General features: G+C 46.7%; 2 protein-coding genes across 2 annotated transcripts; both read left to right on the top strand.

Annotated features, from left to right (window-relative positions):
- Positions 1 to 9,345: 9,345 nt before the first annotated feature.
- Positions 9,346 to 10,305, top strand: LOC140897775 (olfactory receptor 14A16). The gene has a single exon (XM_073310801.1). The coding sequence runs from the start codon at positions 9,346 to 9,348 to the stop codon at positions 10,303 to 10,305; it is 960 nt and encodes a 319-aa protein (XP_073166902.1).
- Positions 10,306 to 25,846: 15,541 nt separating this feature from the next.
- Positions 25,847 to 26,806, top strand: LOC140897712 (olfactory receptor 14A16). The gene has a single exon (XM_073310658.1). The coding sequence runs from the start codon at positions 25,847 to 25,849 to the stop codon at positions 26,804 to 26,806; it is 960 nt and encodes a 319-aa protein (XP_073166759.1).
- The last annotated feature ends 233 nt before the right edge of the window (positions 26,807 to 27,039 follow it).

Here is a 27,039-nt window from a genome sequence, read left to right as displayed (position 1 = left end):
CCATGTTTTCATTCTGTGCTTCTTTACCGATATAATCAACCGATGACATGATTGTCTCCATGGGAATGTGATGTGCAGGCTTTTTATGCAAAAATGTTGTCTTCACAGTAGTAATAATCCAGACTAAGTTCACTGAAGTCTGTGGAGTTACTCTACTGGGAATTAGAGAAGAATCTATCTATCTACATTATGAGGGCATTTAATTCAATTCTGCATTTCTTTGTGAGATGCATGAGTTTAAGGGAGGGATAGCTCAGTGGTTTGAGCATTGGCCTGCTAAACCCAGGGTTGTGAGTTCAATCCTTGAGGGGGCCATTTAGGGATCCGGGGGAAAAACTGGGGCTTGGTCCTGCTTTGAGCAGCAGTTGGATGAGATGATCTCCTGGGATTCTATGAACTTGACCTTCTGAACAGGCATGAGCTGTCACTGGGAAACCTTAACTCTGTGTTAATGAAGTTTGTTACCATTTTATTTCCTAGTTTTTTAAGAGAAAGCAAGCTTGTTGGTTGGAGTCAGTGGTCATTGTGGCAGCTGTAGGTGGCCATGGATACGGATGATGAGTGAAGCAAAAGGTGCTTTTAAGAATGATCACATTTTACTGGAAAGGAGCTGTATTCTGTGCATTGCTTGGCCAATCTGGGTTCCCGTCACATCGTCTCCTCACGCCCAAATCTGTCAGTAAGCGCAGCGCAAAGCTGGACACAGCCATCTGCAGTAATGCAGGCTCAGAGAGGGATGAAGTGGCCTGTTCATCTCAATGAGCTATTCTCAGTGGAGTGAGAAACACCTGCAGGAGATGGTACAGCCTGAAACAAATGCTTGGAGAGGTGTGAACTGCTCCACTCATATCGGTCACCCAGGTGCCAGCAGGCTGTTCAGTGTGTTGTGGGTTCATGTCCCCCTTTGCCTCTTCCCAGCTTCACACCCCAAGGGGCAGCAATTCCCTAGACCCTGGCACACATCGGGAGCGGTGATTAGGGAGACAGACTCAGTCCCCCTCGTGCCAAAAGGCAAGGAGAAAGCCCCCAAGATCACAAAAGGGGGAGAAGGAGGCATATCGGACACCCATAGATGCATCGAGAGCCCTCTGATATTGACACACACAAGGTAGGGGAATGTGGGGTTGTCAGGCCCCCTGCCCCTTGTTCTAGTTCTGTATCCAGCAGAGAAGGAGATAGTCACACAGGCGCAGATATCGCTAACGGAAACACAGCTGGGTGCTGTGCTTGCTTTATTGTTCCCACTGCAAAACTGAACCTAACAGGAAAGTGAAGCTTTGCGCTGGGGAGGAGAGAGAGAGTGAGAGGCAAAAAGGCATCCTTTAAAAAGTGGAAGATAAATCCTAATGAGGAAAATAGAAAAGAGCATAAATTGGCAAAGGAAGTGTAAAAATATAACTAGAAAGACCAACAAAGAATGTGAAGAACAGCTAGCCAAAGACTCCAAAAGTAATAGCATTTTTTTTAAATACATCAGAAGCAGAAAACCTGCTAAACAACCAGTGGGTCCACTGGATGATCGAGATGCTAAAGGAGCACTCAAAGATGATAAAGCCATTGCAGAGAAATTAAATGAATTCTTTGCATCGGTCTTCACTGTTGAGGATGTGAGGGAGATTCCCAAACCTGAGCCATTCTTTCTGGGTGACAGATCTGAGGAACTGTCCCAAATTGAGGTGTCATTAGAGGAGGTTTTGCAACAAACTGATAAACTAAACAGTAATAAGCTAATGTGACGCCAATTTTTAAAAAGGGCTCCAGAGATGACCCTGGCAACTACAGGCTGGTAAGCCTCACTTCAGTACTGGACAAATTGGTTGAAACTATCTTAAAGAACAAAATTGTGAGACACCTAGATGAACATAATTTGTTGGGAAATAGTCAACATGGTTTTGTAATGGGAAATCACGCCTAACCAACCTACTAGAATTCTTTGAGGCGGTCAACAAGCATGCGGACAAAGGAGATCCAGTGGATATAGTGTATTTAGATTTTGAGAAAGCCTTTGACAAGGTCCCTCACCAAAGGCTCTTAAGCAAAATAAGCAGTCATGGGATAAGAGGGAAAGCTCTTTCATGGATTGTTAACTAGTTAAAAGATAGGAAACAAAGGGTAGGAATAAATGGTTAGTTTTCAGAATGGAGAGAGCTAAATAGTGGTGTCTCCCCGGGATCTGTTCTGGGCCCAGTCCTATTTTACATATTCATAAATGATCTGGAAAAAGGGGTAAACAGTGAGGTGGCAAAATTTGCAGATGATACAAAACTACTGAAGAGAGTTAAGTCCCAGGCAGACTGCGAAGAGCTACAAAAGGATCTCTCAAAACTGGGTGACTGGGCAACAAAATGACCAAAGAAATTTGATGTTGATACATGCAAAGTAATGCACATTGGAAAACATAATCCTAACTATACATATACAATGATGGGGTTTAAATTAGCTGTTACCGCTCAAAAAAGAGATCTTGGAGTCATTGTGGATAGTTCTCTGAAATCATCCACTCAATGTGCAGCGGCAGTCAAAAAAGCAAACAGAATGTTGGGAATCATCAAGAAAGGGATAGATAATAAGACAGAAAATATCATATTGCCTCTACGTAAATCCATGGTATGACTACACCTTGAATCCTGCGTGCCGATGTGGTCACCCCATCTCAAAAAAGATATATTGGAACTGGAAAAGGTTCAGAAAGGGGCAACCAAAATTATTAGGGGTATAGAACGGCTTCCGTGTGAGGTGAGATGAATAAGACTGGGACTTTTCATCTTGGAAAAGAGGCAAATAAGGGGGGATATGATAGAGGTCTATAAAATCGTGCGTGGTATAGAGAAAGTAAATAAGGAAGTGTTATTTACTCCGTCTCATAATACAAGAACAAGGGGCCACCGAATGAAATTAATAGGTAGCAGGTTTAAAACAAACACAAGAAAGTATTTTTTCATGTAACGTACTGTCAACCTCTGGAACTCCTTGCCAGAGGGTGTTGTGAAGGCCAATACTATAACAGGGTTCAAAAGGGAGCTAGATAGATTCATGGAAGATAGGTCCATCAATGGCTATTAGCCAGGATGGACAGGAATGGTGTCCCTAGCCTCTGTTTGCCAGAAGCTGGGATTGGGTGACAGGGCATGGATCACTTGACGATAACCTGTTTGTTCATTCCCTTTGGGGGACCTGCCATTGGTCACTGTCAGAGGACAGGATACTGTGCTTGATGGACCTTTGGCCTGACCCAGTATGGCCGTTCTTATTGTCTTATGTTCTTAGAGCATAGAGCCCCCTGAACACTGAAAGAGACGGGACATCACACTCCTCTGTTCTCCCAGGCCCCCTGTCACTCACCCTCATGTCCCCTCTTCCCAGTGTCCCACCCCTCCTCATCTCCTGACCCCCAGCTCATCTCCTACCCACCCACCCTTTCTGTCCCCCACTCCATAATCACCCCTCCCCTCGCTGCCCCAAAAAGCCGCCTCCCCAGTTCCCACCCCCATCATCCTCCCCTCCCAGCAGGTAAGTGCATTTCAAAAATTGGTCCATCACCTACTAAATATCCTGTGGCGCCCAGGTGACATTTCCCCACAATTCGAAACCCTCAGGCAGAGCCAGGTACCTCCTTATTCTTAGGTTCAGATTTCAGCTAAGGGTTAGATCTGAACTCAAAGTGCCCAGATGGCATGCGGGTTTGTCAGCCGCTACTGGACATTCCCCCTTCAAGGACTCACAGCCGGTGAGCCAGAGGTAGCTTTCAACCAGCTCATCCTCTCTCCATACACGTGCACAGCGTAATCCATTTGGCGCGATTCCAAGCACTTCCAAGGCTGAGAGGCCTAACTGAGAGCTAAACCTTTTGGCTAATAACACTATGACTTTATTTCCTCCAAAGAGCTGGTGAGTGGCCCTTGAATACTGGAAATGCTCCCTGCCAGGAGGATCTGAGCCCTGGTTTGATCTCTGTCTGGGCACAATAAATGAGCACCAAAACACATCAACGTTAAGAAAAGTTAGAAGTCACTTCTTTCCAGTCGATGGGGCTGATTCCCTCTCACTCACCCTGATGTAAATCAGGAGTAACTCCATTGGACTCAATGGGGCTGATTTCTCCCTCCCTCACCCCAGGGTAAGTCCATGGTGTTCCAATGGAGTATGTCTGGTCTCAGGAAGAGGAGATTCAAGTCCTTTGACTCCAGCCCCTGCTGAGGTGTGGCCCTTTTCTGTGTGGTCCTGGGCCCTTCAATCCCAAATCCCCTGGGGCACAGCCCTTCTCTATGAGATGTTGGGACCCTCAATCCCAGAATCCCCTGGGGCATGGCCCTTCTTTATGGGGTGCTCTGCCCTCCAGCCCCCACTGACCATAGTGTCTCCTTCCCTACTTTTCTATCCCTCTGCCCCCTGCTGCAAACCCCGCACCTGGTGAATCTCAAGGAGACCCCCTGATACCAGAGAGCCTGCTGTACCACGCCAAGTACGGCATGACTCGGTACCAGGAGCGGGGCATGCTGGGGTGGGGGTGTCCCGTGCCCTGGGTCTGACTGGGGCCAGCAACGGATGCTGCGTCACCCACAGCCTGGAACAACTGGGGTGGGATGAGGAGATCTGCCCCCACTGCAGCAGCTGCAGCCTGAGTCTGAAAAAAGCCTGAGATAATGGCTCTGGGAGAGGGGAACTGCCCCAGGTAAGGACTTGGGGGACCATGACTGCCCCCTGCCTGTCTGTGGGCACCTAGCCGATCCCAAGGGATTGGGGGAGACTCACCTGCTCCTCTTCTGGGACAGAGCAGGGTTCCATGCCATTGGCCCAGCCTCTCTTTGAAGCCTCCCCCCACCCCATGAATGCCCCTGGAGTGTCTGAATCCAGTCCTGAGAGTCAGCAGAGCTTTATGGGATTAACTGTGCCTCTTTCCACAGGCTCCTGGAAACAGCTCGGCTCAGAGCTGTGACTCTTGGAGGGACCAGCACCAGCTGCTGGAGAGGGAGGGAGAGGAACCCCCTCAGTGGACAGTTCTGCAATAACCTCCGTGTCAGGGATGTTCCCTGTGAGTTAATGGCTGGCTGGAGACCTACACCATGGCAGTTTAATTCATTCTGTGATCTAATGTAACCATGAAGGCTCTGGTGATCCATGGCAATGTCTCACCCTGCTGGTCATTTTATCTCAGCAATCCCTTGTGGCAGTGAGTTCCCCAGCTTAGCTGTGTGCTGGGCAGAGGCCACCCTGAAAATACTGTTCAGAAAAGGGGCTGGGCCAGGAAGAGGAAGGAGGAGAGTGGGGAAGGAAGGAAGTGGTGTCCAGGGCTTGCCAATGGGGAGAAGGAGGAGAGAATGGGCAAGTATTTGGAGCCGGGGTGAGTGGCTGTTCCCTGGGGCTGGCGCCATGTCATGGGAGTGGGCCTGAGCAGAGGAGAGGACTAGTGGTAGAAGAGGGGACTGGTGGGCAGAGGGGTTGAACAGGGATCTCTGAGGAAGCTGAGTCAGGAACTCTGGGTGGGGAATTGGCTCTTGGCCATGGAAGGGGGAAATCTCAAAGAACAAGGGCTGAGAGGGTCTGTGGGGTGGGGGTTGTGAGAGGGGTGGGAGAAGATTAAGGGCTGTGGGTGTTTGCTTGGGGGTGTGGCCTGAGTGAGGGAGAGGGAAGGAAACACTCAGAGTCTAGAGCAGGGATTGTCAAACTGGGGATCAGGACCCCTCAGGGGGTCACGAGGTTATTACATGCAGGGTCGTGAGCTGTCAGCCTGCACCCCAAACCCTGCTTTGCATCCAGCATTTATAATGGTGTTAAATATATAAAAAAGTGTTTTTAATTTCTAAGGGGGTGGGGGTCATACTCAGAGACTTGCTAGTTGAAAGGGGTCACCAGTACAAAAGTTTGAGAACCACTAGTCTCGGGTAAGATGGGTTCATTGGGTGAATCATGGATCATCTCTAAACAAAAGTTTCTTAATGAATTTTTGATCCAGTCTCAATTATTATCCCCCAGGTTTTGGTAAAGAGAGGCACAGAGAGTTGAGGTAACATAGCTGCATAGCTGGGCTTAGATCACAGGAATTCTTAGCATCTTGAGCTCCTTTCTCTAGATGCGTGGCTGTCAGAGGTGAAAGTAAGCCGGTCCGGTCTGGCATACCAGCAAAAGCCCGTACACCAGACCGGACCAGCTTCCCCAGGCTGGCGATTTAAAGGGCCTGGGGCTCCCAGCAGCGGCCGGAGCCCCGGGACCTTTAAATTGCTGCCAGAGCCATGCTGCTGGAGCCCCCGGGTAGTGGAGGTGGCCGGGAACCCCGGGGGTCGGGTGGCGATTTAAAGGGCACGGGGTGCCCCTGCAGTAGCGGCAGCCGGGAGCACCGGGCCCTTTAAATCACCGCCTGAGCCCCCGGCCACCACCGCTACCCCGGGGATTCCAGCAGCAGGGCTCGGGTGGTGATTTAAAGGGCCTGGGGCTCCTGTCCCTGTGGGGAGTCCCGGGACCTTTAAATTGCCCCCAAACCCCGGGGCTCCCAGGTGCCTCCGTATCTGGTAGCTCTGGCCGTAATTGAAAGGCTTCCAGACACTGCTGCTGCAGCCAGAGCCCCAGGCCCTTTAAATCTCGATTTAAAGTTCCCAGGGATATCAAGCCCCACCTCTTCCGGTTCAGGCCCCGCCCCCCTGCTCAGGACTCCGGCGTACCGGTACGTCCTGTAAGTTAATTTCACCTCTACTGGCTGTCCTAGTTATCATTACATGCTGATAGGGCATCTAAGGGAGTTAGGAGCCCAAGATGTACATGCCTTACTGCTGTGGAGGAAAAATCTAGTAGGTCAGCTTAAAAATGTAACCACAACGACTAGAAGTTAGAAAAGACCGTTAACCGCAAAGGAAGCACCTGTCAATAACCGGTAAAGCTTGTTTTGCTATATTCCAAATTAGGTAAAGCTACCGTTGAAGCTTGCACTGTAGGCCAAATAAGGAAAAATGCTGTTGAAGGAAGTGTGCTTAACAGATTGTGGTTTTCAGCTTTATTAGCTCCTGTATTTTCTGTTTGCGGCAGAGGAGCTCCGGCTGACTCTCCCTGTATGCGCACGCTTGAATAAACGGACCTCAGGCTTTGTTCTGATCCAAACACACCGTGCAGTTAATTTTTCCATGACACTGCTCCTTTGCCAATCCCAGGCACGATTTTCTGAAATTCAGGAGAAGCCCAGGCCTTGGAAGTTAATGAGAGAGACAGGGCCAGGATTACAAAGGGGTTTAGGTACCTAAAGAAGGAGATAGCTGCCTATTGGGATTTACAATAGCATCTAAGCAGGTTATGCTCCTCACTCCGACTGAATGACCATGGGACTTAGGCACCGAGCTCATTTCGGAGCATTGATAAATCCCCATAGGTGCCTGTCTCCATCTTTGTGATCCTGGCCCACAGATAACACAGAAGCAGGGCTGGAATCAGGGAATGCTGGGGGAGATCATAGGCCCCAAGCTATGTGAGGGTCGGACTGGAGGGACAGAATGGCTCTCTTGGCTTCATCAGCTAGGCATCTCTGCACTTGCCTCTGGGCCTCTGCTGCTGAGCTGTGCAGAGCTCCAGGGAGTGAGTCTCACCCGCCCTTAGGAAATAGACATGAATAAATTACCTTCCTGCAGCATCAGTCCTTTAATGCCAGTGATGCCCAGCACCAGCTACACGCAGTTCATCTGCAGAGAGCAACAGGAATGAGTCTAGTTCTGGCAGTGCAGTCTCAAAATGAAGGGGGAAAGAATTCTCAGATGCATGTGCTTTTCGCTTCTAGATTCTGGTACATAGATAGATATTGACCAAAGAATCGTAGTGCTGGATGACTGATTGGATCATACATTGGGGAAAAAATCCACAAAGATCAGCACAGTAAGTTTGCTTTTTCAATTAACTAGGTTTGGGGATGAACATAGAGGGAAAATTAAGAGGATAAATATGAATTACGATCTTAACTCGTTAAGACTTTTACTCTCAAATTAATCAGATATTTACTGCTGATTGGAATTTTTCCACCTTTCAGGAAAATTTTGACTTTTCACTGAAAACCCCAAATCCATTCCCCCCCGCCCCCGCTCAGTTTTTGGCAAATGAAAACTTTCTGCTGAAAAGTGGATTTTTTTAATCGAAAAAACAAAAATGTTTGGGTTTTGAGTTTTCAGTTTCTTTAGTGAACAATCCAAAAATGTTTAGAGAAAAGCAGACAGATTCTGAGATTTGTTGTTGTTTAGCTGAAAACCCAGTCTTGATTAAAAAGAACACAGCTGAAAATTTCCAACCAGCTTTAAACTTCAAATAAACTGGAGAACATTAATATTGCCTGATAAACCCTTAATTTCAAACCATTTATTCTATTGTATCTGTGTGATTACTCCTTCAAAGGGATAGTTGCGAGGAGGTAACAACTGAATAACCGGTAAAGTTGACAGCTCACAGACTCTGTTTTATACAGACTAGCCCCTTTAAACCCTGAGTTAGAGTTGAGCCAAGCAGACAACCCCTGTCTATCCTGACCCGTTCAAGGACATACGGGAGCTCACTGAGAGTAGAACTGAGAGCTCCTGTCCTATTTTCACACTGCTGCCAAAGGCATTTTGGCACCTAGTGGGATTTTCAGAAGCACTTAGGAGCTTATAACTTGTTGATTTCAAGGGGTGTTGAGGGCCCTGATGATTTTGAGAATCCCACTAGGTGCATCAATACCTTTAAAAATCTGCCCCACGTCCCCTCTCCAAAAGCCCTTACAGTCCTAGTAGACATGGCAGAAAGAAGGGGAAATGACTGGCCCAAGGTCACACAGCAGGTCACTGGCAGAGACAAGAGTAGAGCCCAAGTGTCCTGGCAACCCCTGCACCGCACAGCACAGAGTAAATGATACAACATAGTGATGATGGAGGGATGCTGCTAGTCCATTGTAACACGCAGGCCAAAGTGCAGCTGGGAGTTGGTGCCATAAATCAATTTGGAAGCAGGCAGCCGGCCGTCTAGGCAGAGAGCTTGGGGTAGAAAAATCAGAGCTGAGCTGCTACTTATGATGCAGGGTGAGTGTACATGGGAATCAGGCTGCGTTTAACAAGCCACATCTTGGGCCAAATCGTCAGCTAGGGTAAAGTAACGAAGCTCCATTGACTTTAAAGGATCTGACCCAATTTACAATAGTGTGATAACATTACTGACTGATTGTCAGAGGTGAGGAGCACTGCCAACACCTACTCATTGTAAGTGACGAGTTCTGTGCACCTTTGACATTCATATAATGAGATATTAGAGAAAGGGGAATCAGGGCAATTCCCTCTGTTGCTCTAATCCTGACCATGGTCCTTCTCATTCCCCCAGCAGCCATCACACAGTGTACTGAGGAAGAAAATGTCCAACCAAACCACCATGACCGAATTCCTTCTCCTGGGGTTCTCTGATGTTCCAGAACTGCAGATTTTATGCTTTGTGGTGTTTCTAGTGCTTTACCTGATATCCCTACTGGGGAACCTTCTTATCATCACAGCCATAGCCCTAGACCGACACCTTCACACCCCCATGTACTTCTTCCTGATGAATCTGTCCATTCTAGACCTTGGCTCCATCTCTGCCACCATCCCCAAATCCATGGCTAACTCCCTCATGACCACAAGATCGATTTCTTATGCTGGATGTGTTGCCCAAGTCTTTCTCGTCGTCTTCTTCACTTCAGCAGATTTTGCCATACTGACCATCATGGCATACGACCGATACACTGCCATCTGCCAACCACTGCACTATGAGACAGTGATGAACAGAAGAGCTTGTGTCCAAATGGCAGCCAGTGCCTTGATCAGTGTTCTTCTCTACTCTGCAGTGCACACTGGAAACACCTTTGCAATATCCTTCTGTGGAGGGAACATGGTGGATCAGTTCTTCTGTGAAGTCCCCCAGCTACTCAAGCTCGCTTGCTCTGATTCAGAAATCAGTGAAGTTGGGTTTCTCATCTTTAGTGTGTGCTTAGCCTCAAGCTGCTTTATTTTCATAATTGTGTCATATGTTCAGATCTTCACCACAGTGCTGAGAATCCCCCCTGAGCAGGGCAGGCATAAAGCCTTCTCCACCTGCCTCCCTCACCTCATTGTGGTCTCCTTGTTTATTTGCACGGGGAGCTTTACCTACTTGAAACCCACCTCCAGCTCTACCTCAGGTCTGGATCTCGTGGTGGCTGTTCTCTATTCTGTGTTGCCACCAATGATGAATCCCATCATCTACGGCATGAGGAGCAAGGAGCTCAAAGGTGCATTGAGTAAACTGATAGTTTGGAGGTTATTCTCTAAGAATAAAATGTCCTTATTTCTTCTTCAGTAACAATTTCATTCTGTGTTTCTTTATAAATATAATCAGCTGATGACATTATCGCCTGCATGAGAAAATACTGTGCACTCTGTTTATGCAGAATTTGGTATTTACACTAGGAAAAATCCAGACAAACATGACTCAGAAAAATGGGGTTACTATAGGTTTAGACCAATGTAAATAAGATCGGAATCTATCTATCATATACTGCTACCCATCACCATACTATCTGAGCACTTTGCCCATAAAATCAGTAGCCAAAGCAAAGTCCGTAGTGAGATCTCTGGCTCTTCCTGTTTTGGGGGATAAAATCTCTGATTGAGGTATCAATGCATTTGTTCTTTGTGCTTTTTGTTTGTTTGTTTGTTTGTCAGATTTTTAGCATTTTTTTTGTGGCTTAACTGGTTGGTTGGTGGTTTGTTTTGTTTCTTTGTTCCAGGAAGTTGTGGAGGTGGGAAAGCCTGGGGAGATGGTGAGTGTTTGGTTTGACAGAATTTTCAATGTTTGTCCTCCCTTGGAAGTGCCACTATGTCATCTCTTTGATGGGGTTCTCTGAGTGAGCTGAAGGTTTGCTCCCCACAATGATAAAAGGGTGCAAAAGAGGTTTCTGCTTGGCTGAGTTCCTGATGAAATTATTATGTATCGACTGTTGGGGTATTATTGTATTATTAATGATGTTAGAGAAATAACAATCTCAGGTAGGCATCTTTTCTATTATTTTTACCTATTGAATATGTAAAAACGGTGTCATTCTTGCTATGGTGAAAAGGGTGTTTTGAAGAGAAACTTTTTCCAGAGTTTCCTAAAGAAAACCTGACACAGGATAATGAGGTCAGATTTGTATTCCATGGAAGACATTAGGGTTTAGCCCATCACTTAAAGGAGATCAGGATTTGGCCAATAACCTATATACACAAGGATTCAGATTTGGCTGACAGCACCCTGAAGAAAGTGAGTGTGACAGAGAGGTCAGGGTCTGATTTCCCAACTCAGCTAGACCAGCACCAATGCAGAGTAGACCCAATGACATCACACGTTTCCTACTGATGTGGTTCTGGCCCAAAGTCACGGGGCAGCACTCAGTAGTGACATGAACACTGGTGTAAGCTTCTTGTCTGGGGTCATTTTGTTCTAACCTTGGTGTAGATGGAAAAGTGCCATCATTTACACTGATCTGGTGTTCCATACGCCTTCCCGTGTCGATCTACTCACATCCAAACTGAGAAAGGATCTCAGAAGCTGGCCAGTGATTAGTATGTAACCCTTCTGCCCGTCAGAGTTGGCAGCAACAAGGGCCGGGTTCAATATCTAGGGGTTCCATTCCAATAACACAATGCAAACCGGCTCGAGCCCCCACCCAGTGACCTGGGACAAATATATACCACCCCCGCTGGGCGCCTCCAAGAGGCAATACTTCCCCTCTCGCAAGCACATAGTCTGAGTGTAGCAAAAGTCTTTTAATAACAGAGAGAAACAATGTGGCATTATGTTGGGGAAACACCACCAACAGGATTCCTAACACAACCCATGAGCAAAAACAACCCCACCCCAGGCAAATTGGGGCATGCCCTTTTCCCTTTGGTTCTTGAGTCCAGCAACCCCAAATCACCCAAAGTCCCAAAAGTCCAATGCCCCAAAAGTCTCTGTCCCTGGTCAGGGCAGCCCCAGAGTTCGAAAGTTTATCGGCGGAGCTTTACCTCCCAACCTGGGTGGAAATGGGACGGGGGTAAGAGGCACCTTACGTGATCTGAAGCTGACCACCCCATAGCTCCATAGCGGCGCTCCACTCCGCCAGCCGCCCCACAAAACTCCTTCGCGCAGCTGCGCTCCGCTCCACCAGCCGCCCCACGAACTCCTTCGCTCAGCTGCGCTCCGCTCCACCAGCCGCCCCACGAACTCCTTCGCTCAGCTGCGCTCCGCTCCGCCAGCCGCCCCACGAACTCCTTCACTCAGCTCCACGGCCCACAAGCAGCTTCTGCCATCCACACACTGCTCCGCGTCGAACTGCTTCACCAGCTGTCCTGCAAACTGCTCCGCAATATATCTTCAGGCTCCCCCACTACTTAACACAACACTCAGTGATGTCAGCTCTTAGGTGAATTCAGCTTATAGTAGGAGAGCCCCAGTGCTGGTGCACTGTCAGCCCAAAGTGAGCTCAGCAGCCTATAACTAGACTTCTAATGAAATCAAAATTAGCTCTGATATTCCACAGTGGAGAGAGGAGGAAGTGCAATCAGCATGTAAGGCCCTCACCAAGGGGCCTATGCCACCAAGTATTAATACTTGTCCCCAGCCTCTCTCCATTCACACAGTTTTGGAACCCATGACCCTTGCCTAGCGAGTGCTACTTAGATGATGGTGAATCCCTCCATCATAACAAAAGGCCACATACAGTTCCAAGCACAGTTCCCATAATCAGGGTAATAACAATTTATTCTTCCTGCCCCAATAACAGAGACACTGGGGATCCCACAGCAGCCAAAGTGACCATTTGGGCAGCTATGGTCTCATTCTAGGCGTGGTGGGTGTGCCTATGCAAATGAGATCGGCCCCTGAAGTTCTTTTCCACAACTTGCCACACCTCACCACCAGATGTCAGGGTGGAGCTCATCCTGACACTGCTTACAAGTATTAGGATATCATCTTTGTGCATGGTTGTGTACACGGCATATATGATAGAGAAAATCAGAGTATGTGATTAGATAGAGAGACAGACAGACAGGACCTTCCTTGTCCGAACGGACAACCTCATTTTGTCATAATGATAGATTTCTATTTGATTGTGAATTATGTTAGCCTGCTAGATAATGAATAATCTATGGAAATTATTGTGCAAATTATTGTGCTTCTTTTCCTGTTAACGGTTGTCTATGTCCAGATCATGATTTTCTTATAAGGACTTCTTATTAAACATTATTTAACAAAGATTTTTATGGCTATCTCTTACTCTAGCTGTCATTTACAAACAGTTCGTTGTAAAATACTCGGTGTTTGACCTTTGAGCTGTTTTGACAGGATACATTTTTAACATGCTCTCTTTTGCTTCTGTGAACAAATGAAAGTATCACACTGGGGATCCTTAAAAATCAAGGAGCCAATCCTCAGATGGTTTAAATTGTCATAGCTCCATTGAAGTCAATAGATCTCTGAGAATTTTCACCAGCTGAAGATCCGTTCCAAACACTCATGAGTATGAATTTAAAACTCACTCCCTTTGAATATTCTATACAAAGACCCTGATTCACAGCCACTTCAGCACATTCTTATGAGTGGCCCCATTGAAGGTTGAAAGGTAAACTCATGCTGAAGTCCCTGTTGAATACGGGTTAGGGCTATGCCTCGGGCTGAAGGCTAACAACAAACTGGTGTCAGACCCTGACACTGTCTCCATTTCTCTCCTTTCCCAGTCAAAGAAAGCCTTACAATTGGTGCATTGGAATTACTCTCCCCTTCTGGGGTCTGAATTATTAACATAAACTAACAATTATTATTCACCAAATCCAAGCTGTCAAGGCTCTGGTCTCTGCAGCCTCTGTATTCATGCAGCCTTTAACTGGTGTCTTTAGAATGGAGCAGCTTGAGACTACAAAGAATGGGACTGTGTTGATGGTTGGTGGGCGCATGAAATGAACTGTTTGTCTGTCTATCTCTCTGTATATATACATGACCCCCATCTCAGTCGTTTGATTAATCATATATTTGGTTTTCTGCAGAGGTGTATACTCTCACATCTAGAGGGAATATTCAGGGGCAGTTCTGTGCTTAGACCAGGGTGATTTATGAGATCTGGAATCTCTTCCTGCCCCAGCCACATGTTAGCTATGCAACCTGAGAAGAGAATCATGTCTAGCCTCTCTGTACCTCAGTTTCCCCATCTGCAGAAATGGGGTAAATACTGACCTGCCTCAGCCAGAGTTAGTGAGGCAGACACAACTGATGTTCGTAGTTCAGAGGTGACAGATTGTGATACCTTCATATTGAACGGGACCTTGTTCTGTAAATTATCACAATGGTTTCTGTGGAATTGCTCATGGAACAATTGAAATGGCAATCAGTAAGTCGAGCATAATGGGCTCAAAGAATTGGCTTATTATTAATTATTATTATTATAATATATTCATTACAAATTAGAATAAGAGCAATGCCTTACCTCTTTTTCAGAGCTGGTCATGAAACAAAATATTCTGAAATATTGCATATCAATAAGGAAAAATGTTTTTTTAAATAAGGTTGAAACATTTCATTTGGACGTTATCATTATATCATATTATATAATATTACGTTATATTATATGATAGATGAAATGATATAGAGAAAACAAAATGTTTCAATCTTATCAATTTCCTCTGGAAAATTTTGACAAAATCAATGCATTGCAGCTAAACATTTAGATTTTGTTGAATTAGCATTTTGTTATGGGGAAAACATTTACCTCAAAATTTTCAACCAGCTCTACTTTTTGTTACATCTCTCTTCATAGCTATTTACAGTTGTTATATTTCCTGGTAGATCTGTCGTCACATCCTCCTGGTCTCTGGTAATGTGTTCATACTTTAGATCACGTGTGGTCAAACTATGGCCCTTGGGCCGAATCCGGCCCATTAGGGCTTTGGAGGCGGCACATGGGATTGCCAGTCTGTGGCGCAGTGGGGCTAAAGCAGGCTCCCTGCCTGCCCTGGCCCCGCGCCGCCCCTGGAAGCGGCCAGCACCACGTCCCTGCGGCCCCCATGTGCCGCAGCTCCCATTCTTTGGGAAAGGGGAACCACGGCCAATGGGAGCTTCGTGGGAGGTACCCGCAGGCAAGGGCAGCGCATGAAGCCCTCTGCCCCCCGCCCCCTGGGCCGCAGGGACATGGTGCCGGCCACTTCCAGGAGGAGCGCGGGGCCAGGGCAGGCAGGGAGCCTGCTTTAGCCCCGCTGCGCACTGCTGCCACCCCGGAGCCACTCAAGTTAAATGGCGCAGGGCTGGAACCTGCACCCTAAACCCCTCCTGCACCCCTCACTCCAACCCCTGCCCTGAGTCCCCTTCCACACTCTGCACCCGCTCCTGCACCCCAACCCCCTGCCCTGAGCCCCCTCCCACACTCCACACACCCTCCTGCACCCCAACCTCCTGCCCTGAGCCCCCTCCTGTACCCCAACCCCTTGCCCTGAGCCCCTTCCTTCACACCGCACCCCCTCCCACACCCCACACCCCCTCCCACACCCCAGCCCCTTGCCCCAGCCCTACATTCATGGCTACGCATGCAAGTTCCCCACCCAGATGTGGCCCTCGGGCCAAAAAAGTTTGCCCACCCCTGCTTTAGATTCACCGAGCAGGGCAGAAAACTCTGTGCTGATTAGATGGAATTCTAGGGGTAAATCAGCATAGCTCCATTTACTTCAAAGCAGCTTTGCTGATCTGCACCACCTGGGGACCTGCATAGTGTGTCAGTTAGAATATAGTGTAGTCAATCTGTTCCTTATTAATTACAAGTCAGAAACTGTGTATCCTTATTGGAGAGGGAGGGAAGGTGGGATGGTTAAAGGAATGTGAAAGAGGATAGAATTTAAACAAGTAACTTGGGTCCAAGTGAAATCTATCCATTGGTTTACTGGTCTATCTATCTATTGGTCTATCTGTATTTTTACTGGTCTGCCTATGTGTCTGTCTGTCTTTCTGTTGGTCTATCTGTGAGTCTATTTGTCTAACTGAAGGGCCCTTTCCAGGCAGTCCTGACTGCTCACACAGAAATGATGAACTTTTGGGGGTGATTCTTTCTCTTGAGACATTTTTTCCCATTTTCTGGCCACATCGCGAATATGGAAATGCCAGTCAACCCACACAGGGATTTTGGAAGGACCCTCCATGAGATTTGAACTTGGTGACATGAAGAGAGAATTTGCTCCTATGACTTTTGGGGAAGATTTTCAAAGGCACATGTGGCATTCAGGCTCCCAGACACTTTAAAGTATTTAGGTGCCTAACTCCCCTAGAAATCAATGGGAGTTAGCCACTCACATACCTTTGGGGATGTGGGCCACAACTCCTATTGAATGTCCTTGGGCACTGAGTCCAAAACTTCCATGTGTGCCTTTGAACATCTCCTCCTTAGTTCCTGAAATGGGTCATTCCTTCACATGTTATCTAGATATTTATTGTCCCCCCACAGAGGAAATATGCAGAAGAATCAAGAAGGAGGAACCTCACTGTGGTGACTGAATTCACTCTACTGGGATTGTCCAACCACTGCGAGCTGGGGGTACCTCTGTTGTCCATCTATCTGTTATTTTACACCATTACCCTGACTGGGAACATCCTTCTCATCACCATCATCATGGACCCAGCCTTTCAACCCCCATGTATTTCTTTCTCCGGGTCTTATCCTGCTACACCTCGGTCACTGTCCCCAAGATGCTGGTGAACTTCCTCTCAGAGGACAAGAACATTTCCTACATGGGCTGTGTTGTACAAATGGATTTCCTGCTCTTCCTTGGGGCCTCTGAGTGTTTCCTTCTGGCCACCAGGGAGTATGACCCTTGTCAGGGTTCCCTTCCCCACCCACTCTCAACTCTGTGGTAGAGATTTGGGGACAAACATGAAAGACCCCCTAAGCTTATATTCGACCAGCTTAGGTTAAAACTTCCCCAAGGCACAAATTCCTTCCCTTGTTCTTGGACGGTATTGCTGCCACCACCAAGTGATGTATACAAAAATTCAGGGAAGGGTCACTTGGAATCCCAATCCCCAGAAAATATCCCCCCAAACTCCTTCACCCCCCTTTCCTGGGGAGGCTTGAGAATAATATACCAACCAATTGGTTAGCAATGTGAGCACAGACCAAACCCTTTGTCTTTAGGAAACTGAAAATCAATCAGGTTCTGGGACTGGCTCTGTCTGGGTCTCTGGGACTGGATCCACTACTGTTGTTGCAGATGTTGGCCTGGGGTCCGGGTCCATCACCCCATGGTCATATACAAGTTCAAATGGTGAAAACCCTAAACTAGGATGTGGTACAGCTCTGTAGGCAAAGAGCAACTGCTGCAACACTAGGTCCCAATCACTGGAGTGCTCATTTCCGAATTTATGTATCATGGCCCCCAAAGTCCCATTAAATTTTTTCCATCAGGCCATTTGTTTGATGGTGGTAAGGAGTGGCAACCAAGTGATTTACCCCATGAGCTTTCCAAAGGTTTATCATAGTTCCTGCCAGGAAATTAGTCCCTGCATCTGTGAGGACATCAGAGTGCCAACCTACCCTGGCAAAAATGTCTGCTAGTGCCTGGCACACACTTTTAGCCTTGGTGTTGCTTACAGCTAGTGCTTCCGGCCATTGGATGGCAAAATCCTTGAAAGTCAGTGTGTACTGCTTTCCTGTGGGTGTCTTTTTCGGAAAAGGATCCAGAATCCACCGCTACTTGCTGAAATGGAACTTCAATGATGGGGAGTGGCTGGAGAGGGGCTTTGACCTGGTCTTGGGGTTTTCCCACTCTTTGGCATACCTCACAAGACCGGACATAGGTAGAAACATCCTTGCCCATTCCCTCCCAGTGGAATGACCTCCCCAAATAGTCTTTGGTCCTGTTCACCCCAGCATGGCCACTAGGATGATCATGGGCCAAGCTCAAGAGCTTGACCCGGTACTTAGTTGGAACTACCAACTGTCTCTGAGGATGCCAGTCTTCCTGGTGTCCACCAGAAAGAGTTTCTTTGTATAAAAGTCCTCTTTCTACAACAAACCTGGATCGATTAGAAGAGCTGAGAGGCAGTGGGTTACTCAGTGCTGCTGCCCAAGCTCTCTGGAGGCTTTCATCTGCTTCCTGTTCGATCTGGAACTGTTCCCTTGATGCTGGAAACATAAGTTCCTCATTGGATTGTGGACCTAGGCTTGGTCCCTCTTGAAGCAATGTATGGGATGGGGCTGTTTCCGTTGACTGTGAACCGCTCTCCGCTGGTGCACTATGTTGGGGTTCAGGCTCCGGCTGAGCCTTTTGTGTAGGGTTATGGAGTGCTGCTGGTTCCGGTTCTGGGACTGGCTCTGTCTGGGTATCTGGGACTGGATCCACTACTGCTGTTGCAGACGTTGGCATGCGGTCTGGGTCCATCACCTCTGACCAGGTCCTGGTAGAAGTTTCCGTAACAGAGCTAGGTGGGACGGCTTGCTTAGCCTGGCTGCAGGTGACCATTCCCACCCTCTTGGCTAGTTTCACATGATTGGCCAAGTCTTCCCCCAACAGCGCGGGGATGGGATAATCATCATAGACTGCAAAAGTCCATGTTCCTGACCAGCCCTTGTACTGGACAGGCAACTTGGCTGTAGGCACATTAAATGAGTTTGACTTGAAGGGTTGAATTGTCTCTTGGATCTCTGGGTCAATTAAATTGGGGTCCACTAAGGAAGCATGGATAGCCGATACTTGTGCTCCGGTGTCCCTCCAAGCGGTGACCTTCTTCCTGCCCACACTCACAGTTTCCCTTCCCTCCAAGGGTATCTGGGAGGTATCTGGGCCTGAGGACCTCTGGTGTTATTCCGGTGCAATGAACTGTAATCTGTTGGGGTTCTTGGGGCAGTTGGCCCTGGCTCGTTACATTTAAAACATCGTCCAGCTGACGGGTCACTGGGGCGAGGTGGGTTGCTGGAGAACGGTGTGGCAGGATGATAAGGTGTCTGGAGTATTCCTTGGTGTGTAGTTGGGGCCTTGGGCTGCCTCTGGTAGTAGGGTGTGGTCTGAGGTTGTCCCTTCTGGTATCCGCTCCAACTGCGACCAGGGTTCTTCCTCTCTCCTCCCTCCACCCGTTTTGTTCCGGCTTGCTCCGCCCCTCTGGTGGTCTGGGACTGCTTGTATCAATCAGCATAAGAAGCAAGACTTTCTGCTGAGTCCATTTCCTTATCCCATAAACACTGTTTTATTTCCTCCTTGGACATATTCAGGAATTGCTCCTGAGCTATCAACTCACACATTCCATCAAAGCTAGTGACACCCCTTCCTTGCACCCATTTCTCTAACAGATCCTTCATCTGGTTTAGATAAGCCACATTACTTAGTCCAGGCCCTCTCTTAAGGGTTCGAAATTTTACTCTGTACGTTTCAGATGTAATTTGAAATTGCTTTAAAACAAATCCTTGATCTTATTATAGTCAGAAGCCTCATCAATAGGCATCTTATTGAATATGTCCAGAGCTCATCCAGTTAATTTTGCGACCAGTGTGGTCATCTTGTGAGCTTCAGGAATTTTAAGGAGAGTGCACAGTCTCTCAAAGGCGAGAAAATATTCAGCAATATCACTGGATTGATTATACTGTGGACATAGTCACTCCCATTTGTGGATTGCTGGAGTCGGATGGTTAGGTTTATCCAGTAGATTCTGCTCAGCCTTTGCCTTCTCCATCTCCAGTGCATGCTTCCGCTCTTTTTCCTTCTCCTCCATTTCTTTTTCCTTTGCCTCCATTGCTCTCCTGTGAGCAGCCTCTTGGTGTTTTTCTGCCTCTTTTGCTGCCTCCATAGCTCTCCTGTGGGCAGCCTCTTTGGCTGTTTCTCCCTTGGGCTCTGTCATGTTTGCCTCTCTGTTTTTAACTAACTTTACACCCGAGAGTTAGAAATAAAACAAACAAAGAAACAAACAAAAAACTTGGCTTGTCAATATATATATATATATATATATATATATATATATATATATAGGTTGTGCTGTAACCAAATACCTATGTTGTCTGATAGTGATTGTCAGCCTACAGAAAAATTCTTAAAAAAGACCCTAACACCTTTGTCTCCAGGCAAATAGACAGAAAACCCCACTAGTTGCTCTTAGGTAAAAAACAACTTCAGTCTGTGAAGACTTGTGAATTTCCCTGCAGGAAGTTAACTACCCTGCCTTTAGGTAAAGAAAACTCCAGCTCACAAAAGACAATTCCCTTTTGTCTCTGCTCTGGCCCCCAAGCAGAGAGAAAAAAAACTCTAACTGCTTTCAGCTTAAAACCTGCTTTCCAACAGCTCAAAGGAAAAAAAATATTTCCTTTTAAAAAATCTGTGCTTCTGGTTCAAAAAATCTCAAAATGAGTTTAAGTTAATCCCACTGCTCTGCCACAGTGTCAAGGTTCCTTCCCCACTCTGAACTCTCAAGTGCAGATGTGGAGACCTGCATGAAAACCCCCCTAAGCTTATTTTTACCAGCTTAGGTTAAAACTTCCCCAAGTTACAAACTATTTTACCTTTTGCCCTTGGACTTTTTCGCTGCCACCACCAAGCGTCTAACAAATATATAATCGGGAAGAGCCCACTTGGAAACGTCTTTTCTGCCAAAATCCTCCCCAAACCCTACACTCCCTTTCCTGGGGAAGGCTTGATAAAAATCCTCACCAATTTGCATAGGTGAACACAGACCGAAACCCTTGGATCTTAAGAACAATGAAAAAGCAATCAGGTTCTTAAAAGAAGAATTTTAACTGAAGAAAAAGAATCACCTCTGTAAAATCAGGAATGTAAATAACTTACAGGGTAATCAGATTCAAAACATAGAGAATCCCTCTAGGCAAAACCTTAAGTTCCAAAAAGACACAAAAACAGGAATATACATTCCATTCAGCACAACTTATTTTCTCAGCCATTTAAACAAAACTGAATCTAACTAGATTGCTTATTAGCCCTTTACAGGAGATCTGACCTGCATTCCTGCTCTGGTCCCGGCAAAAACAACACAGACAGAGAGAATCTATGTCTCTCCCCCCTCCAGCTTTTAAAGTATCTTGTCTCCTGAGGATGAGGTGGACGAGGCTTTCTTCCGGCAACCCGCAGAAGATACTAGATCGCACTCCCTGGTTCTCATGGGCGACTTCAATCACCCTGATATCTGCTGGGAGAGCAATAATAGCAGTGCACAGACAATCCAGGAAGTTTTTGGAAACTGTGGGGGACAATTTCCTGGTGCAAGTGCTGGAGGAACCAACTAGGGGCAGAGCTCTTCTTGACCTGCTGCTCACAAACTGGGAAGAATTAGTAGGGGAAGCAAAAGTGGATGGGAACCTGGGAGGCAGTGACCATGAGATGGTCGAGTTCAGGATCCTGACACAAGGAAGAAAGGAAAGCAGCAGAATACGGACCTTGGACTTCAGAAAAGCAGACTTTGACTCCCTTCGGGAACTGATGGGCAGGATCCCCTGGGAGAATAACATGAGGGGGAAAGGAGTCCAGGAGAGCTGGCTGTATTTTAAAGAATCCTTATTGTGCTTACAGGGACAAACCATCCCGATGTGTAGAAAGAATAGTAAATATGACAGGCGACCAGCTTGACTTAACAGTGAAATCCTTGCTGTTCTTAAACACAAAAAAGAGGCTTACAAGAAGTGGAAGATTGGACAAATGACCAGGGATGAGTATATAAATATTGCTCGGGCATGTAGGAATGAAATCAGGAAGGCTAAATCACACCTGGAGTTGCAGCTAGCGAGGGATGTTAGGAGTAACAAGAAGAGTTTCTTCAGGTATGTTGGCAACAAGAAGAAAGCCAAGGAAAGTGTGGGCCCCTTACTGAATGAGGGAGGCAACCTAGTGACAGAGGATGTGGAAAAAGCTAATGTACTCAATGCTTTTTTTCCTCTGTCTTCACGAACAAGGTCAGCTCCCAGACTGCTGCACTGGGCAGCACAGCATGGGGAGGAGGTGGCCAGCCCTCTGTGAAGGAAGAAGGGTTTCGAGACTATTTAGAAAAACTGGACTTGCACAAGTCCATGGGGCTGGATGCGTTGCAAAGGAATTGGCGGATGTGATTGCAGAGCCATTGGCCATTATCTTTGAAAATGCATGGCGATCCGGGGAAGTCCTGGATGACTGGAAAAAGGTTAACGTAGTGCCCCTCTTTAAAAAAGGGAAGAAGGAGGATCCTGGGAACTACAGGCCGGTCAGCCTGACCTCAATCTCCAGAAAAATCATGGAGCACGTCCTCAAGGAATCAATTCTGAAGCATTTAGACGAGAGGAAAGTGATCAGGAACAGTCAGCATGGATTCACCAAGGGCAAGTCATGCCTGACTAATCTAATTGCCTTTTACGATGAGATAACTGGTTCTGTGGATGAAGGGAAAGCAGTGGACATGTTATTCCTCGACTTTAGCAAAGCTTTTGACACGGTCTCCCACAGTATTCTTGTCAGCAAGTTAAAGAAGTATGGGCTGGATGGATGCACTACAAGGTAGGTAGAAAGTTGGCTAGATTGTCAGGCTCATCAGGTAGCGATCAATGGCTCCATTTCTAGTTGGCAGCCGGTATCTAGCAGAGTGCCCCAAGGGTCAGTCCTGGAGCTGGTTTTGTTCAATATTTTCATTAATGATCTGGAGGATGGTGTGGATTACACCCTCAGCAAGTTTGTGGATAACCCTAAACTAGGAGGAGTGGTAGATTCGCTCGAGGGTAGGGATAGGATACAGAGGGACCTAGACAAATTGGAGGATTTGGTCAAAAGAAATCTGATGAGGTTCAACAAGGACAAGTGCAGAGTTCTGCACTTAGGAGGGAAGAACCCAATGCACCGCTGCAGACTAGGGACCGGATGGCTAGGCAGCAGTTCTGCAGAGAAGGACCTAGGGGTGACAGTGGACGAGAAGCTGGATATGAGTCAGCAGTGTGCCCTTGTTGCCAAGAAGGCCAATGGCATTTTGGGGTGCATAAGTAGGGGCATTGCCAGCAGATCGAGGGACGTGATCGTTCCCCTCTATTCGACATTGGTGAGGCCTCATCTGGAGTACTGTGTCCAGTTTTGGGCCCCATACTACAAGAAAGATGTGGATAAATTGGAGATAGTCCAGCGAAGGGCAACAAAAATGATTAGGGGATCTAAAACACATGAGTTATGAGGAGAGGCTGAGGGAACTGGGATTGTTTAGTCTGCGGAAGAGAAGAATGAGGGGGGATTTGATAGCTGCTTTTAACTACCTGAAAAGTGGATCAAAGGGGATGGATCTAGACTATTCTCAGTCATAGCAGATGACAGGACAAGGAGTAATGGTCTCAAGTTGCAGATGGGGAAATTTAGGTTGGATATTAGGAAAAACTTTTTCACTAGGAGGGTGGTGAAACAGTGGAATGCTTTACCTAGGGAGGTGGTGGAATCCCCTTCCTTAGAAGATTTTAAGGTCAGGCTTGACAAAGCCCTGGCTGGGATGATTTAGTTGGGATTGGTCCTGCTCTGGGCAGGGGGTTGGACTAGATGACCTCCAGAGGTCCCTTCCAACTCTGATGTACTATGATTCTATGATTCCTCATTGGTCATTTTGGTCTGGTGTCAGCGAGGTTATCCTAGCTTCTTAACCCTTTACAGGTGAAAGGGTTTTTCCTCTGGCCAGGTGGGATTTTAAAGGTGTTGACCCTTCCCTTTATATTTATGACAGCTGCCTATTGGGATGTACAATAGCATCTAAGCAGGTTAAGCTCCTCACTCCGACTGAATGACCATGGGACTTAGGCACCGAGCTCATTTCGGAGCATTGATAAATCCCCATAGGTGCCTGTCTCCATCTTTGCAATCCTGGCCCACAGATAACACAGAAGCTGGGCTGGAATCAGGGAATGCTGGGGGAGATCATAGGCCCCATGCTATGTGAGAGTCGGACTGGAGGGACAGAATGGCTCTTCTGCCTTCATCAGCTAGGCATCTCTGCACTTGCTTCTGGGCCTCTGCTGCTGAGCTGTGCAGGGCTCCAGGGAGTGAGTCCCACCCGCCCTTAGGAAATAGACATGAATAAATTACCTTCCAGCAGCATCAGTCCTTTAATGCCAGTGATGCTCAACGCCAGCTACACACAGCTCATCTGCAGAGAGCAACAGGAATGAGTCTAGTTCTGGCAGTGCAGTCTCAAAATGAAGGGGGAAAGAATTCTCAGATGCATGTGCTTTTCGCTTCTAGATTCTGGTACATAGATAGATATTGACCAAAGAATTGTAGTGCTGGATGACTGATTGGATCATGCATTGGGGAAAAAATCCACGAAGATCAGCACAGTAAGTCTGCTTTTTCAATTAACTGGGTTTGGGGATGAACATAGAGGGAAAATTAAGAGGATAAATATGAATTACAATCTGAACTCGTTAAGACTTTTACTCTCAAATTAATCAGATGCCTACTGCTGATTGGAATTTTTTCACCTTTCAGGAAAATTTTGAGTTTTCACTGAAAACCCAAAATCCACCCCCCCCCCGCCTTAGTTTTTGGCAAATGAAAACTTTCTGCTGAAAAGTGGATTTTTTTAATCGAAAAAACAAAAATGTTTGGGTTTTGAGTTTTCGGTTTCTTTAGTGAACAATCCAAAAATGTTTAGAGAAAAGCAGACAGATTCTGAGATTTGTTGTTGTTTAGCTGAAAACCCAGTCTTGATTAAAAAGAACACAGCTGAAAATTTCCAACCAGCCTTAAACTTCAAATAAATTGGAGAACATTAATATTGCCTGATAAACCCTTAATTTCAAACCATTTATTCTATTGCATCTGAGTGATTAGTCTTTCAAAGGGATAGTTGCGAGGAGGTAACAACTGAATAACCAGTAAAGTTGACAGCTCACAGACCCTGTTTTATACAGACTAGCCCCTTTAAACCCTGAGTTAGAGATGAGCCAAGCAGACAACCCCTGTCTATCCTGACCCGTTCAAGGACATATGGGAGCTCACTGCGAATAGAAGTCAGAGCTCCTGTCCTAGCTTCACACTGCTGCTGGCTGAGTATACTCGGTGTCAATGGGTGTGCAGACTTACACATAACGAGACATGGGGCTATGTTTCCACAGGTATTTTGGCACCTAGTGGGACTTTCAGAAGCACCTAGGAGCTTATAACTCGTTGATTTCAAGGGGTGTTGAGGGCCCTGATGCTTTTGAGAATCCCACTAGGTGCATCAATACCTTTAAAAATCTGCCCCACAGCCCCTCTATGAAAGCCCTTACAGTCCTAGTAGAGACAGCAGAGAAATGGAGGGAAGGGAAACTGAGGCAGAAAGAGGGGAAATGACTGGCCCAGTGTCACACAGCAGGTCACTGGCAGAGACAAGAGTAGAGTCCAAGTGTCCTGGCAATCCCTGCACCTCACGCACAGAGTAAACAATACAACACAGTGGTGATGGAGGGATGCTGCTAGTCCATTGTTATACGCCAGCCGAACTGCAGCTGGGAGTTGGTGCCATAAATCAGTTTGGAAGTAGGCAGCTGGCCCTTTAGGCACAGAGCTTGGGGTAGAAAAATCAGAGATGAGCTTCTACTTACAATGCTGTGTGTGTCTACGTGGGAATCAGGCTGTGTTTAACAAGCAAAAATGTGGGCCAAATCCTCATATGGGGTAAAGTAAAGAATTTCCATTGACTTTAAAGGATTTGACTCAATTTACAATAGTGTGATAACATGACGGACTGATTGTCAGAGGTGAGGAGCACTACCAACACCTACTCATTGTAAGTGACGAGTTCTGTGCACCTTTGACATTCATATAATGAGATATTAGAGAGAGAGGAATCAGGGCAATTCCCTCTGTTGCTCTAATCCTGACCATTGCCCTTCTCATTCCCTCTTCAGCCATCACACAGTGTATTGAGAAAGAAAATGTCCAACCAAACCACCATGACCGAATTCCTTCTCCTGGGATTCTCTGATGTTCCAGAACTGCAGATTTTATACTTTGTGGTGTTTCTAGGGCTTTACCTGATATCCCTGCTGGAGAACCTTCTCATCATCACAGCCATAGCCCTCGACCACCACCTTCATACCCCCATGTACTTCTTCCTGATAAATCTGTCCATTCTAGACCTTGGCTCCATCTCTGTCACCATCCCCAAATCCATGGCCAACTCCCTCATGAACACAAGATCAATTTCTTATTCTGGATGTGTTGCCCAAGTCTTTCTCATCTTCTTCTTCGCTTCAGCAGATTTTGCCATACTGACCATCATGGCGTACGACCGATACACTGCCATCTGCCAACCACTGAACTATGAGACAGTGATGAACAGAAGAGCTTGTGTCCAAATGGCAGCCAGTGCCTGGATCAGTGTTCTTCTCTACTCTGCAGTGCACACTGGAAACACCTTTGCAATATCCTTCTGTGGAGACAACATTGTGAAGCAGTTCTTCTGTGAAGTCCCCCAGCTACTCAAGCTCGCTTGCTCTGATTCTGAAATCAGTGAAGTTGGGTTTCTCATCTTTAGTGTGTGCTTAGCCTCAAGCTGCTTTATTTTCATAATTGTGTCGTATGTTCAGATCTTTACCACAGTGCTGAGAATCCCCTCTGAGCAGGGCAGGCGTAAAGCCTTCTCCACCTGCCTCCCTCACCTCATTGTGGTCTCCTTGTTTATTTGCACGGGGACCTTTGCCTACTTGAAACCCACCTCCAGCTCTACCTCAGGTCTGGATCTCGTGGTGGCTGTTCTCTATTCTGTGTTGCCACCAATGATGAATCCGATCATCTACGGCATGAGGAACAAGGAGCTCAAAGGTGCCTTGAGTAAACTGATAGTTTGGAGGTTATTCTCTAAGAATAAAATGTCCTTATTTCTTCTTCAGTAACAATTTCATTCTGTGTTTCTTTATAAATATAATCAGCTGATGACATTATCGCCTGCATGAGAAAATACTGTGCACTCTGTTTATGCAGAATTTGGTATTTACACTAGGAAAAATCCAGACAAACATGACTCCGAAAAATGAAGTTACTATAGGTTTAGACCAATGTAAATAAGATTGGAATCTATCTATCATATGCTGCTACCCATCACCATACTATCTGAGCACTTTGCCCA

The sequence above is a fragment of the Lepidochelys kempii genome, chromosome 14, assembly GCF_965140285.1.
Source record: "Lepidochelys kempii isolate rLepKem1 chromosome 14, rLepKem1.hap1, whole genome shotgun sequence".
NCBI lineage: Eukaryota > Metazoa > Chordata > Testudines > Cheloniidae > Lepidochelys > Lepidochelys kempii.
The sequence above is the reverse complement of the archived record's forward strand: the minus strand, read 5'-3'. Positions and strand labels throughout refer to the sequence as shown.

Excerpts from the sequence above, each read along its gene's own strand:
- LOC140897712 (XM_073310658.1), top strand. The coding sequence starts at position 25,847 with ATGTCCAACCAAACCACCATGACCGAATTCCTTCTCCTGGGATTCTCT.
- LOC140897775 (XM_073310801.1), top strand. The coding sequence starts at position 9,346 with ATGTCCAACCAAACCACCATGACCGAATTCCTTCTCCTGGGGTTCTCT.